We start from the raw sequence: 15,105 nt of genomic DNA, 5'->3' as shown, positions 1-15,105 counted from the left end.
CTCCTTTGGGTGACACACCCCTCTTCCACAGCCTGCCATGCACTGGGTGCAGCACTGAATATAGGGGTGGGTGTCCTGTTCCTGCCTGGTCATGGCACTGTCCCACAGCAGGCAGGGACAGTCCTGTCAATCCCTTCAAATCCCAGGAGGAAGATACCAGCTCTACCTGGACAGACCTTGATCAGTAGCACGGAGCATGAACCTTCTCTCCCAGGCTAGGAGAAGGGAGCTGGATCACCCCACCAGCCTGGTTCCTCAGCCTCTCTCCCCTGCTCCCCAGGGACAGCACAGCATCCCTTCCCTGCCCTCCTTGTCTCGGCAGACACATATTCTCACCTTGAGGAGAGTGGAAATGGCAGCTGGAATGTGGGCTGGAAAAAAAAAAAGAAAGGAAAAAAAAAGAAAATCTTGAGGCTTGTCCAAACCTACTCATGTTTATATTGGAGCCTGTGAGTGACATCAGAGCAGGGAGAGTATAAACACCAGCAGGACCTACCCTGGGCTTTCAAACCTGCGAACACACCACTGCCTCCAAACTGCCTGGGGGGTGATGTGCTGAAGTGGCAGAGGGGAGAGCACCATGAGGCTCCAGCTGGAGAAGCAGCTCCTCTTCCTCTCTCTCCTCTGCGTTCTCTCCAAGGTAAGGGAGATGGGGCACTGGGGCAGCTTTAGCCAGGAAGCACCCGGTTCTGGCAAAGTGAGGTGCAGGGGGACTGGGGTGTCACCACAAGCCCGGTGGCTCTCGCCGGCCGGCAGCCAGGCTGTGTTGATGCAGGGGGCAGAGCTATGCTTGGGAGAGGTGTTAGAGATGAAGCAGCAGGGTCTGAGCGTTCCTGGGCCCAAGGCTCCGCTGTGCGAGCCCCTGGAGCACACAGGAATGCCAGCAATGCGCTGTTTGCTCGCCGTCCCTGCAGCTCCCCGGGCTGGGCTACGTTCGGTCCCCGCGAGCCAGCGAGCAGCAGCTGGGCGGTAGCGGCTCCTCCAGGCTCCTCCATCCCCGCCCAGGCTCCCGAGGCAGAGGCCAAGCCACGAGCACCAGCCCTGGCATTACTCAGCTCTCCCCACTTCTCGGAATGCTCACGCCAAGCCAGTGCCTCCGATGGGATTTGGGTTGCTGCAGCGATTTTTTTTTTTTTTTTTCTTTCTCTTGGACTCTGTGTGAAAATATTTGCCTGTGCAGAGAACAGGAATGTTGAAAAGTTTGGGGCATCTCAGCTCCAAGTTCTAATTGCTGCTTGAATCCCCAAGCAGGGATGTCGTGGCAACGTGGTGCCTGTTTGACTCTCTCCCCAGAAAGTTCAGGTCTCTGACAGGAGCCACATTGTCATCTAAAGACAAGTAAATTACAAGGAGCAGGGGGAGATAGATTTATGGCTTGGCTGATCTTTCTAAAACATCAATTTGTAATAGCAACCTCCTGAAAGATGAAAAATGCCCTTGGCTGCCTGGGTAAGATGTAACAGAGCAATGATTCTTGCTCCAGGTGCTCACGAGTGCCTGGAGGATCACCAAGGACCATTGTGCTGCCAGCCCAAACCTGGCCACCACAGCCAGTCCCTTGGTCCCTGCCACAAGTCTCTCTCTGGTTTCTGTCACATTAATAATGCTGCTCACTGACAGAACTAGAACAAGACCCAGATTACCCAATCCATTTTGGATATATTTTAACTCCAACTACTGGCACTGACACTTCTACAGCCCCATGAAAAGCATCTGAACTGCTGCAAGTGGGGAACAGATAGTGCACCAGTAGCTACCCTCTCTGTCTTACTCATCATGTCAGACCTGATGCCACTGAGAGAAACTGAAAGGAGAAGAAGAATGGTATCTAAAACCTACATGGCCTGGCTGAATCCATCACTCTCCTGACAGACTCAGCAGTCACACCAGTACCTGGACCAGGGCAGGGATGAATGTTTTGGTTGCATGCTTGCTGTGCTGCACGTGCTGGCCCTGCATCCAGCAGCATGTGCGTGGTGCTGAGCAGCGTGGCTGCTGGGGAGCTCACGTGCTCTGTCAGGCCAGTACTGGTAAAAGATTCACTTGCAAGTTGCAGAGCCAACTCTCGTGGCTTCAGGCTTTATATGCAACAGCTCTGACAGACCTGACATGATTGGAGCTCAAACGCTGCCTAAAAAAGCTGTTGGTGCCAGGGTGGTTGTGCAAGCAGGATGAGCCAAGGGTACAAACATCCACCTGCCCAGGTGAAGTCCCATGAGCACAGCTCTGGCAGGCAATTGGCTGAGCAGGCAAAGGACTGCAGTGCACAGCCCTGCCAAAGTGATTACTCAGTCTAGCCACGAGGGAAAAGTCCTTGAAAATGTGCCTATCTCTGGGCTCCTTGCCCAGTGGGCCACGCCAGGTGAGGATGCTGCAGCCAGGGACAAGCAGAGGATGCAGCTGGACCAGTGAGGAATGCAGTGAGGTCTGCCTGGCTTCAGATCCCCACTGCTGATGCAATGTCCTGTTTCTTGGCATGAATGAGAGCTGTTAAGACCATTAGGAGTGAGGTGCTGTGCACTCACCACGTGGATTCAGTCCCTGCAAAGCCACCTCTCCTGCTGGGCACAGCCTGCTGCCTTGGAGGCAGGCATGGGGGTGGGCTGCTTTCCCTCCCTCCCACTGGGCTGCCTGGGGCTGCTGACCTCATTAAATAACCACTTGGGATGTTCACCTTGTAGCTCTCTCCTCCTCCTGTGTGTTCAGAGCAGTGGTACATTAACATCTCCATCTTGCAGAGTGCTGAGCATCTGAGCATCCTTGATTCTCCGTGGTTTTCCACAGGTGCCCTTCAAAGGGGACAGTAGCTTTCCAGGCTGCTTCGACATATTCCCATGGATTTGCAGAGCCTCCCTCCACCAAAATCTGCCCCCATGGCTGAGCCAAGGTTACCTGTCTGTCCCAGTGACAAAGCAGCTGTTAGCAAAAAACCACCTGCATGGATTCAGCTTTGCCTCCACAGGTTTGTGCCCAGCTGTGCCGGAGACCATGCTACTGCCCCTGGGTGCCACCCCGCTGCCCCCGCGGGTCCCCCCTGGTCCTGGACGGCTGTGGCTGCTGCAAGATCTGTGCCCGGCGCCTGGGAGAGCCCTGTGACTTTCTGCACGTCTGTGACCAGAGCCAGGGCCTCGTCTGTGACTACAGCTCAGCATCTGCAGGGACAGGAGCCACCTGCAACTGTGAGCACAGGGGTGCCCATTTTCCCCGGGGATACCCCCACACTCAAGCCCAGCTCCAGTCATGACCTGACTTGGCTACAGGCATCCCACAGCATTACCTGGGGAGTGGTTAAGGCTAGGAAAGCAGCTTTCCTGAGGATGATGCACACAGCTTGGCCATGGGGCTGTGCCCCATCTCGTGCCAGCTCTTGTGCTGCTTTCTGACAGAGGATTCAGGGTGGCTTCAGTGAGAACAGACAGGGGGGTCCCAGGGATGGTGCAGTCACCCAGTCCAGGTCTGGAGCCTGGGGGTCCTGCAAAGAAATCTCACAGAAACTTTTCCTAGCCTGGAAAGCCTGAAGGCAGGGTCAGAGCCAATGGGCAGGGAGCTTCTCCCAGCTTGTGAGCTGTTGCTTTGAAAAACCCCAGCGATGAGGAGAGAAGGCAGGGAAGGGGAGGAGGCTGGGTGATGAACACGTCTGCCCTGCGCACCGCTCAGTCACTTCTGTGGTCCCCCCACTTCAGCCCCTTTTGTGTCAGCCCCACAGTGACCCCCAGCAGTGCCCCCGCCATCCCCATCTCTGTGTCACTCTGTCCCTGACGGGCTCCCCGGCTGTCACTTGCAGTTGAAGACGATGAGGAGGGCTGCGAGGTGAACGGCCGAGTCTATCGAGAGGGGGAGGTTTTCCAGCCCAGCTGCAAAATCCAATGCCAGTGCTTGGACGGGGGCTTCAACTGCATCCCACTCTGCCAGGAGGATGTCCGGCTGCCCACCCCGGACTGCCCCTACCCCCGGCGCGTGGAGATCCCAGGGAAGTGCTGCCCTGACTGGATCTGTGAAGCCCAGGACCAGCACCTCCTCCGGGATGCCAGGGCAGGTAAGATACAGGGCAACTCCAGGGAGGGGATGCCCGCGCAGGTCCCTGGGGATGGCCCCTTCACCCCAGGCTGTGAAACATCAGCAGGAGACACCTCACGGTTCGCTGCCACGCAGAGCTATGCCTGCAGCACCACAGGGCATCTGCACAGCACCTGGCTCCAACCACCTTTTCCCCTCCCATCTCCTTTCTTGCAGCCCCCGGGGCAGTGTCCCCACTGCTGCGATTCCCCTGCCAGGAGTGGGGCACGGAGTGGAGCGCCTGCTCGGCCACCTGCGGCGTGGGCTTGGCCACCCGCGTGTCCAACCAGAACCGCTACTGCCGGCTGGAGACCCAGAGGCGGCTCTGCATGGTCAGACCCTGCCCGGCCCTGCCGGCAGCGTTCCCAGCGGTGAGTGAGGGCTGGGTGGAGCTGCTGCCTCTGGGCAACACCTTTGACTGACAAGGGGAAGTGCCAACCAACACGAGCCAAGGGATCCCCGCTTACCTGTGGGCACCCCATCAGCCCTCCTCAGCCGTGAGCTGACCGTGCCTCAGGGACACATAAACCATCTCCTGAAACTTTGCTTGGAAAACAGTCGATGGCAGGTGCAGACCTGAATTTTGGGGTTTCTGGAGGTCTGAATCCAGGAGCACTGTGGATCCCACACAGGTGAGCTCGGCCTGCCCCTATGGCCAGAGATGGATTTGCAGCTCCTGCCTGGCTCCCTGGGCACACCCGGGAGGTGGTTCTGCCACCCCTTTATTAGCCTGGCACAGCCCCAGCGTGGGCACAGCGCAAAGCTGCCTTGCTGGCATGCAGTGGTTTCTGCCCACTTCTTTCCCCCTGCACTGCCACGTGCCCCCGCTCCGCAGCTGCCAGGGACACACCACCACCCCTCTCCATCTCCCATCGGTCTCCATTCTGCCTTTCCAGAGGGGAAGAGGAGGTCGTTTATAGCTGTGCCCACCCCGGATTCACCCTTGAGCCAACGCCTCATCCCGGCAAAGAGTCTGGCACGAACCCATGGCACTGTGGTTACGGTGAAGATGGAGGATGTTTCCATTGGGAAAATAGAGAAGAAATGATGGACTTTGGCTGCAAAGGAGGCTGGAAACAGAGAACAAGATCCCCGTGTCATCCATCACCTGCCTCCTCTGTGCACCCCGCTGCCCCAGGCGGGGTTACTGGGCAGCATCCCTGAGCCTCTTAGGCTGAATGAAATGGGAAATGGGGAAATCCTGCTCCAAGCATAAACCCACCCAAGAAACCAGGAATTGGTCCTTCCTGGATCAGTGGGGCTTCTGAAGAGGTGATGCTGCTTCTCCACCACATCATGCAGCTCTGCTTTGCGGGGCCATCAAGAGAGACCATCTCCAGCACCTGGAAGCCAAAATCCCTGGAGGGAACCCTCACGCCCTCGCCCCCCCAGGGAGGGAACAGGTCATCAAGCTCCACCCCACAAGTCACTGCCACACCAGGCTGAGCTGCTCGACCGTGAAGGAGCTCAGCCATCCCATGGTACCCACCCCGCAACCCAGCAGCCGCCTTCCCGGGCATGGTCCTCCTGGTGGCAGCTCTAATTCACCTTCCCCTCATCCCTCCAGAATAAACACGAGCCTTCCCGCTCTGCCTGGCCTCCTCCTCTCCCAAGCGCTGGTGGTTTGGCAGGGCTTCGGCCAGCGAGGAGCTCAGACACCGGAGACTCTGCTCCGCAGCACCAGACATACCGCCTGCCATCCAAGCACATTCCCTGCGAGCCGGAGCTAAGGGAAAAGCAGGAAAAAGGGAAAACAAATCGCAAAGATGAGTCGGGGCCGTCTCCCGACGGGCTGGAGCTGCTCCAGCCATGCAGGAGTCGGCGCAGGAGAGCTGCTCGGCTGCTGTGGCTGTACTTTTTCCCAGTGAAAGTCCTTCTGGGTGATGGAAAATGAAACCCAAATGCCCTCTAACGGCCTCGCACAGATGTGCAGAGGGAACGCGCGTCCCGCCACGGGAAGGGCAGCTGGAAGGAGCAGCGGTTTGGGTGATGTGTCCAGGTGAGAAATGGACTTTTTAGATGCGTATTTCTGAAACTAAAAATAAAGATGTGCTCATCCAGGTGTGGACCTTGTCTGTGCAGGGTGGGCCCAGCCCGGCTGCTCAGGGGGGTGCAGTAAAGTCCTGGCATAGGGTGGGGCAGCTTGGAGGTACCTCAGTTCAGGCTGCTTAGAGTAAGAGAAGAAAAAAAAAAAAAAGTGAATCAAAGCACTGAACACATTTTATTACATCCTGGGTTCAACCCTTCACTTCTACCCAGCCATAAGCTCTGCTGATGGCACCAGCCCTGGCCATAGCAGTGCCCAGGTCTCCAGTGTTGGGATGTGCAGGGCAGGGCATGGCACTGGCTGCACTGCTGCAGGGTCTGCAGCCACAGGCACAGCCCAGGCCGTGCCTCTTCTCAGCCTCCCAAAAATCAAAGCCCAAACTCCCCTGTAACTCATCCCTCCTCCTGCCAGGCCCACACTTCCTCCAGTTCGCCTGGACTGGGGTTTCCCCAGAATGATGCAACCATCGTCACCAGCTGACTGTCCTCCTGACCCAGGGCAGCGTGAAGGGGCAAAAGGCTGACTGGCAGAGGGAGTTCCTCTCTCCAGCCCAAGGAAAAGCCTCCCCACCGGCAGCAGGACCAAGGCAACTCACCCACTCTGTCAGGCCCTGCAAGAAATGAAAATAAAATGAAAGTCAAGGATGCTGTTCAGTCACCTCTCGGGGTAAAAATATATGTATATAAGAAAAAAAAGAAACCTCACTGCTCTTGCAGTAAAACATTGCTTACAAAGAGAATTATTTACTGCAATCATCTGGTACTCGGCCTGAATATAAATCATTAACTCTGTTTGATACAGGGCACATGGTGAACCTCCAGCAGGCAGCAAATCGCAGAATGAACAGCTTTGGTTGACTTTTTTAGTTCTCTAGTGGCCATGCCAAACAAGTGGTGACCTAAAGCTGATCTAGACTCCAAAACCACCGCATTCCTCGACTCACACGGATAAAACATGTTGTGGGTACTGAAAATCCTGGTTTTAAGCCAGTTCTTGTTCAAGCATGTTGGGACTCAGCCACCAAGGCCGGGTGAGCTGCCAGGGCTGTCACACACTCCCAGATCCTGCCTAGCCACCTCTGGGTGATGGTAAAAATCAGAAGGTCACTTTTTAGGCAGCAACCTGCAATTCTCATCTCAAACAAATGACTCAACACACCTCTGCTATAATTATCTTTTTTTTTTCCCCTGCAGAATGTCTCCCTGATTCACTAAGCAGCAAACATCTAAATAATGAAATAATGATTCCAAATAAATCAGAGTTATTTTTCCCTATGAATACAGGGAAATCAACTCTTGCAATTTGATTGCCAGTCTCACAATATTTGCCGTTCCCTCTAAAGCCCTGCTACCCTGGAAACGTGGTTATTTGAGGCTCTGACGCAGGGTCCTGGCTTTGCCTGCTCACGTGGAGCAACAGAGAAATATTCCACCCCATCCACAGGTAACATGTAAAGATAAAAATCCCCAAACCAAAAGAATATTCACTCCTGTCCTCAAGGTACAAGGCCACACCTGCACACAGCCTGAGATCTGCCAACCACACTCTTGAGCCAGTGATGAGCAGCAGATCACAGCTCATTTCTGTGCAAGCACACACAGCAGCTGAGGGAAGACTGTCCTGCTGGATGAGTGAACAACATGCCATCAGAATGTCTTTTCCAAGCCATTCTCATGATTGACGATTTTTAAATGCATGGAGTTGGGTGAGAGAGGGCTGGATGAGGCCCTTATTAAAGCAAAACATTTTCAGAAACTGAGCACAGGAATGCAGTGCTCAATTGAAAAAAAAAATAAAGTAGATCAGATGGGTTTTTTATTTTTCCTGGAAACACATGATTCAGGTTATGTGTTTGCAGGAGCTGTCTTGGCCCTGTGTGCTCATCCTGGCATCAGAACTGCTGTTCCCTGCCAGAGCCAGGAGCCAGAGGGGAGCGTCCTCATGCAGAATGTTTGGGCAGAGCTGGCAGTAGCACCTGTACTGTGAGTGAAACCGTGGGTCAAGTGAACACCTAAAACACACGAGAAAAGCTCTGTGATTGTGCCTCCAACGGGTCCAGGGGGCAGGAGATGTGGAGGGCACGGGGCTGCAGCCATTCATGGGCAGTGCTCCTCTCTTCCCATGGCAGGAGGCACCAGCTCCAAGCTTTCATTCTGGGGACAGCAAAAGCTTTGCCTTCATTGCTGGGAGCAGCTCACGACCCTTCCCATGATCACAGAAGTCCTCCCAGCCAGCTGCTGTCTCTGCCTCAGTTTCCCCGAAGGCTGATGCTCTGGGACAAAGGGAACTGCTCCCAGTCTGTTCCTCTCCTCTCCCTGCCTTTCCACACCTCCATAAAGTTGCTCTGCAAGTGCTACCCCAAGCCCAGCTACAGGAGCAGCTTAAGTGCACAGAGGTGAAGGGGACAGAAGCAGGGCAGGATGGAGAATCACTTCCCTAAGCGGTGCACCCCCAAGGACCCCCTCCTCTGCTGTTGTCACTCCAGGAGCACAGACCCACCAGAGCCTCTGCAAACGTCAGAAAAGCTATATCCTCACCACATGGAAACACCTACACTTCACCTCTCCACCACACCCATAGTGGTGAGATTTTATTACAAAGGCAGGAAATAACACACAACCTTTCCCATCGCTTATCTCCTCTAGCAAGCACTTTTTGAAGTCAACAAACACACTGGTACTCTCAACATGCGGCTACCGCCGCTCCATTGGCATCCTGGGCTTCCCCACCGTGTCCCCGAACTGCCGTGCCTGAGCGTGGTCCAGCGGAGATGTTCAGCTGCTCCTAAGGGTGTGCGGTCGGGATGGCTGGGCACGACTCACCCTCCCTCCTCCTCCTCCACACTGGCTGCTGAGATATCAGCCTCCTCCTCCTCCTCCTCCTCCTCCTCCCATCTCCTGCCCGGATTCAATTCCCGGAAAGCAGGCGGCCGTGGCCCTTCCAGAGCCTTGCCTTTCATCTCAAGTCGTTTTCCCAAGGTCGTTTTCCTATGGCTTATCAGGGTAAACATTCTCCCTGCTGATTGCTTCCCTGTTAACTCCCGCGACTGCAGATGCAAGCGATTTTTGGCCCCGTTTATGCTGCAGCAGCTGCTCAGCAGTGCAGTCGGGGCTGCCCTTCCTCGAGGTCTGCTTGGGGGTCGCTGGTTTTAGCTCTTGCCCCAATTTCACAGTATCTGAGTGTCTTCTGCCTCACGGCCCCTGTGACAGAAAGGGAAGGCGGTAGCCCCTCTCACGTCCTCCCTGCAAGGATCTGAACCGCTCGAAGGAGGAAGGGGGAGAGGGTTTTTGTGTTTGGGGAGGGAGAGAGAAGTAGGCAGCAGGAGCAGCTGTAGGGAGGGGGCAGCTCTTGAGCAGGGCTGGCTTTGCCTGTGCTGGGGGCAGGCAGCCTGGCACATCTCTGCTTGCTGGCACTGCCTGCGGCACCGGGGATGGCAGCACGAGCCCCATGGAATACTGCCAGTCTCCTCCTTACCTCTGCTCCCGGTATTTCTAAGCGTTGGAGCCAGGAGAAGGGCTGTCAGGAGTAGCAGTGAGGGCGGCTCATGGGGTGCAGGCTTCCAGGTCTGGAAAACTGGAAGGTTTCTCCTCACCGCAAGTGGGACAGAACCGAAACGGGTTTCTGAAAGCTTTGGCTCCGCTCCTCAGACATCTCCCAGCCGCTCCGCGGCAGAGCCCCTCCACCCCTCCCTGCCTCCTGCTCCCTCCAGGCAGTCCCAGCACCCAAAATAGCCGAGGGGCTGCGTGTCCCCGGTGCCCGGCTCAGGGTGTCCCGAGTGGGCTGGGGGGAGGCGCCGAGGGAGTGGCGGAAGCCGCCCCGCCGGGGCTGCCTTCGGCACATCCTCCCCGTGCCCGGGGGAAAGTCCAGCGCCCTGCAGTCCCAGGCCGGGCTCAGCAGGAGCGGAGAGGTGAGGGGAGCCGCAGCCTTGTGCCAGAGGCTGGCCCCGGCGCCTCCGGGCACTGCCACCAGCTGCCACCCCGGGCAGGGCTGCCGCGGCGCCCCATGGCTACGGAGGCTGTCTCCACGTGGCCCGGCAATGGCAGTGGGGCTCCTTGCCCCGTGGATTCCGCCTTCGCCCAGCGCTTCCTGCCCTCCGTGTACCTGACCGTGATCCCCCTGGGGCTGCTGGGGAACGGGCTGGGGCTGTGGCACCTCTTCACAGGGCCCCGGGAGACCGCCCGCCAGCCCCTCAGCCTGCTGGTGGGCAACCTGGGGCTGGCTGACCTGCTCTACGTCAGCACACTGCCCTTCCTCGTCAGCTACTACCTGCGAGGCAGAAGGTGGCTCTTCGGGCAGGCCTGGTGCCGCCTCACCCGCAGCCTCTTCCACCTCAACCTCTACGCCAGCATCGGCTTCCTCACCTGCATCAGCATCCACCGCTACCTGGGCATCGTGCACCCGCTGAAGGCACGGGGCAGGTGCCAGGGTGCAGCCTCTTCGGTGTGGCTCAGCGTGGTGGTCTGGGTGTGGGTCATTGCCCAGATAGCTCCTGATCTTGCCTTCAGCAAGATGGATCACAATGGGACACAGTGCCATGACACGACAGGAGATGAGCACCTGGATGTTTACCTGCCCTACACCTTTGCTGTCACCGTGACTGGGTTCATCATCCCGTTCCTCATCATCATCGGGTGCTACTGCCACGTGGTGTTTGTGCTCTGCAGGAATGACAGCGTGGACCCCAGCCTCAGGAGGAGGAGCATCGGACTGGTGATTCTCGTGATGGTTCTCTTTTCCATCTGCTTCCTCCCCTACCACATCTTCAGGAACCTCAACTTGTTGTTTCGTCGCTGGAAACTGCAAGGGTCCTGCACACAGGCTCTAAAGGACGTCTACATTTCCTACCAGGTGACTCGGGGCCTGGCCAGCCTCAACAGTGCCCTCAACCCCCTGCTCTACGTGATTACTAGCAAAGACTGGAGGTCACGAATGAGAACCATCCACCAAAGCGCCACACAGTGTCTGAGGCCACCCTTCCGGAGCAAAACCTCTTACCAGGCAGCTGAGAAGAAGAGGAGCACCATTCTTTGTAAGGGGGAGGCTTCTGACGAGCTCTGAGGTACCCGATACCCCTGCTTCTGCCATGCCAGCTTGTGCTTGGCCCTTCCCTGGGTGCAGCCCTCCACCTTGGCACCTGCTTTGCAGAGATGGTGACAGCAGCATCACGGGCTCCATCCACACAAGGGATAGACAGGACTGCCAGCATCAGAGAGAAAACTGGGACCAGACTTTACAAGCAAAGCTGCCCAACCCAACCATTTTGCCTACAGTACGCCTGGAGATGGAAAGAGATGAACATCAGGTTTGCTCCAACACAAAGTATTTCCCTCCAGCCTCTCATGCAGCAGTCTGAGCTGGTTAACATCCCCTTGCTTCCCAGCTCCTCTGTGACTGAGGGATGGGAGGGACTGACCCCTTGTCCCTCCACTGCATCCTCTCTACCCTAGTGCACATGGGTTTGAGGCAGGATTCCCTCTTTCACCTAAGGAGAGATCCTGCGTTGCAGGACAGCTGAGAGGGTGAATTTTTGCAGGGGGAAATGCTTTGGCAATGGAAATATTCATTAAAAAATCAGGTTTTAAGTACATGACTAAGCTGTGCCAGTTCCTGGGTGACTGAGCTGTTTCAAGACATGTGGGATCCTGTATTGCCCACCTCCTCTGCAGAAGGAAAAGACATTTTTGGCATTACTCCCTCTCTTTTGGAAGAGCACTTAGCAGAACTAACAAATGGGCATTGTAAAGTTTTTGGAGGCTAATGGTTGGGGTTTTATTTTGGAAGGTGAATGACTGCAGTAGCCTGAACTCCTGCTTTTGGGGGGCAAATGCCAAGAGAGTTTGCAAATCTTCAGGTGGGTGCTTGCGTCTTGCATCCAGCCTTGCGTGGGCATGTGATATGACTTGTTAAATTAGATGTGCAAAAAGTAAAAGAGAAGCAGCACTGGCTTGGAGGCTTGTGAAAGCAGGATGTGATGATGAGGGCAGCTGTCTGTCATCACCAGGGGTGACAGATCTCTGCTTTGGGCAGAGACTCCCAAGCAGTATTTTGGTTTTTGATATTTGTGTTACCCACACAAACAGCTCAAACATTTCAATTCAATAATGTGATTTGCAGCAACAGCAGCTTTTGCAGCCCAGCTGAAGGAAGTGGCCTGTGAGTTAAAATCAGCCCTTTCTGGGAAATCACTGGCCCAGGGACAGACATTGTGCTCTTTTCCTGACATTTATCTCTGTCAGCTGTTCCTTGCACAGACCCACCTTAGCTGGGCAGCGGAGGGAGCACACCTGGCTTTCAGCGCTGTTAGTATATCTGAAGTGCAAATAAACACCTCATGCTTTCAGTTGTGAGTCTTCTGCCTTCTTTTAAAGCTTTATGGGAACCTGGGAGCCAGCTGGCCTGCGGGTTGGAGCAGGGGCCTGCCTGCTCAGGGAGTGGTGATGATCTTCCCAGTGTTCTGCAGACAGGGAAGTGCTGGGAGACTGCAGGCAGCCAGAAGAGTGATCTGTGACAGGCACACACTGAAGAGTCTGCTCAGCACCGGTCAGGGGTCCAGCAACATCCAGCTCCCACCTCAGCCAGAGGAAACCCAAAGATAAAGCTTAAATTCACCAGTGAGATCTCTCTCTGTAGTAGGAAGGTTGAGACATTAGGGTCACATCTGGTCCCTTCTCCTTGCACACATGCTCCAGATCTGGGCTTCTCCAGAGCTCTGAACTCTTCTCCTCCTTTCCTCAAAAAACACCCATGCCTCTGAAAGCTGTCCAGCTCTTCCATCGTCACACATGGATCCTATCTAAGATGCTACAGCTCCCCACAGAACCAGCTTTGGCTCCTGCAGCCCATGGGAGCTGTGATACCCTGTCACTGCACCCACTTTGGGCATGATTGATTGAAGTAAAGCATCACCACATGCTAGGGAGAAAGCGCTGCGTAGGAGGTGCCAGCAAACTCTGCTCTCACCCCCTGCATCTTTGTGCCCAGATACGTCTTCTTGTCTTCTCCAGTGCCCCCTCCCATCACTGTTAACAATAATTTAAAGATCTGTGTCCTGAGAAGCATCTCTGAGCCCCCAGTTGCAGACATAAATCTGCACATTTTTCTGTGTCCTGTATCTGTCAAATCAGCAAAAGCCAGTAAGGATCTGTGTGTTGGGCTGACATCTCAGATAATTGGGGTGGAATTTTTAATTCTTTTGTTAATCTATAGGTTTGCACTCCCCTTGATTCTCAGACAGCGCTGCTTCTCACTATGAACTGGGGAGAATGAGCTCTTTCCCTTTATTAGGTGTGTGTGTGTCTAATTAAGGCTCAGCCACTGGCACATGAGCCCCTTCACAGCTGGTGATGGGGCAACAAAACAGCCCAGTCTTCCCTCCTCCATCCCTCCTTCCTCACTGCCAGGGAGGCTCCTTCCCTCCCAATGAGCAACCACTGCTCTCTGCGGGACATGGAGGTGTGTGGTCACTGCAGGGATCCCGCTCAAAACGTGTGGGCACTGCTCACCCCTCAAAACCTCCCAGGGCTCTTTATCCCCTGGGATGGGACCAGAGTGTGGGACTGTCTCTGGAGCAACCAGCATGGGCAGCTCCCAGTCTGTCCCAGTTCCCACTTGTGGCACGGAAGAACTTTTGGGAGTGGGTAAATGGGCAGGAAAGGAGGGGGAGCTATCATCATCCCCCCTCCCCTTCTCCCAGCACTCTGCCGGGAATTGGCAGGGCCACACACAAGCATATGCTGCTGGCAGGAGGGGGCCAGTGGCACTGGAGAAGCTGTGCCATGGTTACCTCCTGAATCATCACCCCTTTTGGGCTCCTGGCTTATGATGAGCTGAGCATTCCTCTTTCCCTTGGCTTTCTGTTGCCAGACTTTGAAGATGTCTAAAAGCAGGTGAGAGGAATCCCACCTGCACTCTGTGCTTTTCCCACAGCCTCTCTGGTACAGCAGCATGGAGCAATAATCTTGTCTGCAAAAGCAGATTTTTAACTCCTTTACCCAGATTAGAGCCGACCAATAAATCAAACATGGTGGAAATTCTCCTCCTGACACTAATGGGATCAGGATCAAGCCTGGAAATTTGGCAGCATTTCTTGCTTCATTAAATAAACCACTCTTGGTTGAGGGTATGTTGCAAACACAGTCAAGATTTGTTATGTTACAGAGAACTTTTGAGCTGACAGCCCAGGGAAGCCAGTCAGGCAGAAATAACAGGCACACATACAGATGCACAGATGTACAACCACTTTCTTCCTCCAGAATGCAGAACTGTTTTTCTTGGCATGCAAAACACTCTACAAGAGGAAAATATTGCTATCAGCAACATCTAAATGCACAGAACTCAATTCTGATTAATTCTTTATTCCATTTTGCCCACGTTAGCTAAAATCTGGCTCTGACTCAGTTCAGGGGTGTTGGTATGGCCAGTGGAGCCCTGATTGCTAAATGAGTGTGGGTTGGCTGCCCTGTGCTGAGAACATGGGGTCATGCCTCTGTGTCAGAGACTTCCACAGCCCAGGAGAGCCGGAGCTGCTGCACACAAGGGCTGGGGGTGCCGGGGACATCACTGTGGGACTGAGATGGTGCACAGGTCCCTGTTGGGGACCCCATGGCCATAACATGAGGGCCTTCAGGCCCAGGCAAGGTGTGAAGACCATGTGTGAAGCCGGAGGAGAAGCAGTGAGGGCAGGAGGCTCCCACAGGACTTGGCTCCCCATTGCTCCAGGCACCCAACACTAGGATTTTGTGGAGCATCTTTTACAGCGTGGTGGGAGGCTGCAGTGTGCACACAAAAAGGGATGAGTCACTCAGGTCACTAATGAAAGGTCACAGCATCCTCAGATTCTGTGAGAGGCATTTATTTATTCAGCAAAACAATTTCATTGCTAAAGTACCTTTGGCTGCAGTGACAACAGACCTGACAGGTTATCCAATTTACCAAGGATATCGATCAGACTGGGAGGGAATAGTAGATGCAGTTATCCAGGTGAACTGGGAAAAATGGTAAAT

At 54.9% G+C, this 15,105-nt stretch overlaps 2 protein-coding genes across 2 annotated transcripts; both read left to right on the top strand.

Annotated features, from left to right (window-relative positions):
• The first annotated feature begins 410 nt into the window (after positions 1-410).
• Positions 411-5,036, top strand: CCN5 (cellular communication network factor 5). Its single transcript, XM_069034068.1, has 5 exons — positions 411-640; positions 2,963-3,179; positions 3,785-4,036; positions 4,234-4,427; positions 4,953-5,036. The coding sequence occupies exons 1-5, from the start codon at positions 581-583 to the stop codon at positions 4,974-4,976; spliced, it is 747 nt and encodes a 248-aa protein (XP_068890169.1). The 5' UTR covers positions 411-580; the 3' UTR covers positions 4,977-5,036.
• Positions 5,037-9,996: 4,960 nt separating this feature from the next.
• LOC138120916 (P2Y purinoceptor 1-like) lies at positions 9,997-12,848 on the top strand. The gene has a single exon (XM_069034026.1). The coding sequence runs from the start codon at positions 10,106-10,108 to the stop codon at positions 11,159-11,161; it is 1,056 nt and encodes a 351-aa protein (XP_068890127.1). The 5' UTR covers positions 9,997-10,105; the 3' UTR covers positions 11,162-12,848.
• Positions 12,849-15,105: the final 2,257 nt, after the last annotated feature.

The sequence above is a fragment of the Aphelocoma coerulescens genome, chromosome 20 (assembly GCF_041296385.1).
Source record: "Aphelocoma coerulescens isolate FSJ_1873_10779 chromosome 20, UR_Acoe_1.0, whole genome shotgun sequence".
Classification (NCBI taxonomy): Eukaryota; Metazoa; Chordata; class Aves; order Passeriformes; family Corvidae; genus Aphelocoma; species Aphelocoma coerulescens.
Note: the sequence above shows the minus strand (reverse complement) of the source record. Positions and strands in the feature narration are given on the sequence as shown.

What these genes read in the sequence shown, in the direction of transcription:
- CCN5 (XM_069034068.1), top strand. Translation starts at nt 581, where the DNA reads ATGAGGCTCCAGCTGGAGAAGCAGCTCCTCTTCCTCTCTCTCCTCTGC. An exon ending in TCCTCTGCGTTCTCTCCAAG is followed by an intron (nt 641 to 2,962) that starts GTAAGGGAGATG and finishes TTGCCTCCACAG; the next exon opens with GTTTGTGCCCAGCTGTGCCG. An exon ending in GACAGGAGCCACCTGCAACT is followed by an intron (nt 3,180 to 3,784) that starts GTGAGCACAGGG and finishes TGTCACTTGCAG; the next exon opens with TTGAAGACGATGAGGAGGGC.
- LOC138120916 (XM_069034026.1), top strand. Translation starts at nt 10,106, where the DNA reads ATGGCTACGGAGGCTGTCTCCACGTGGCCCGGCAATGGCAGTGGGGCT.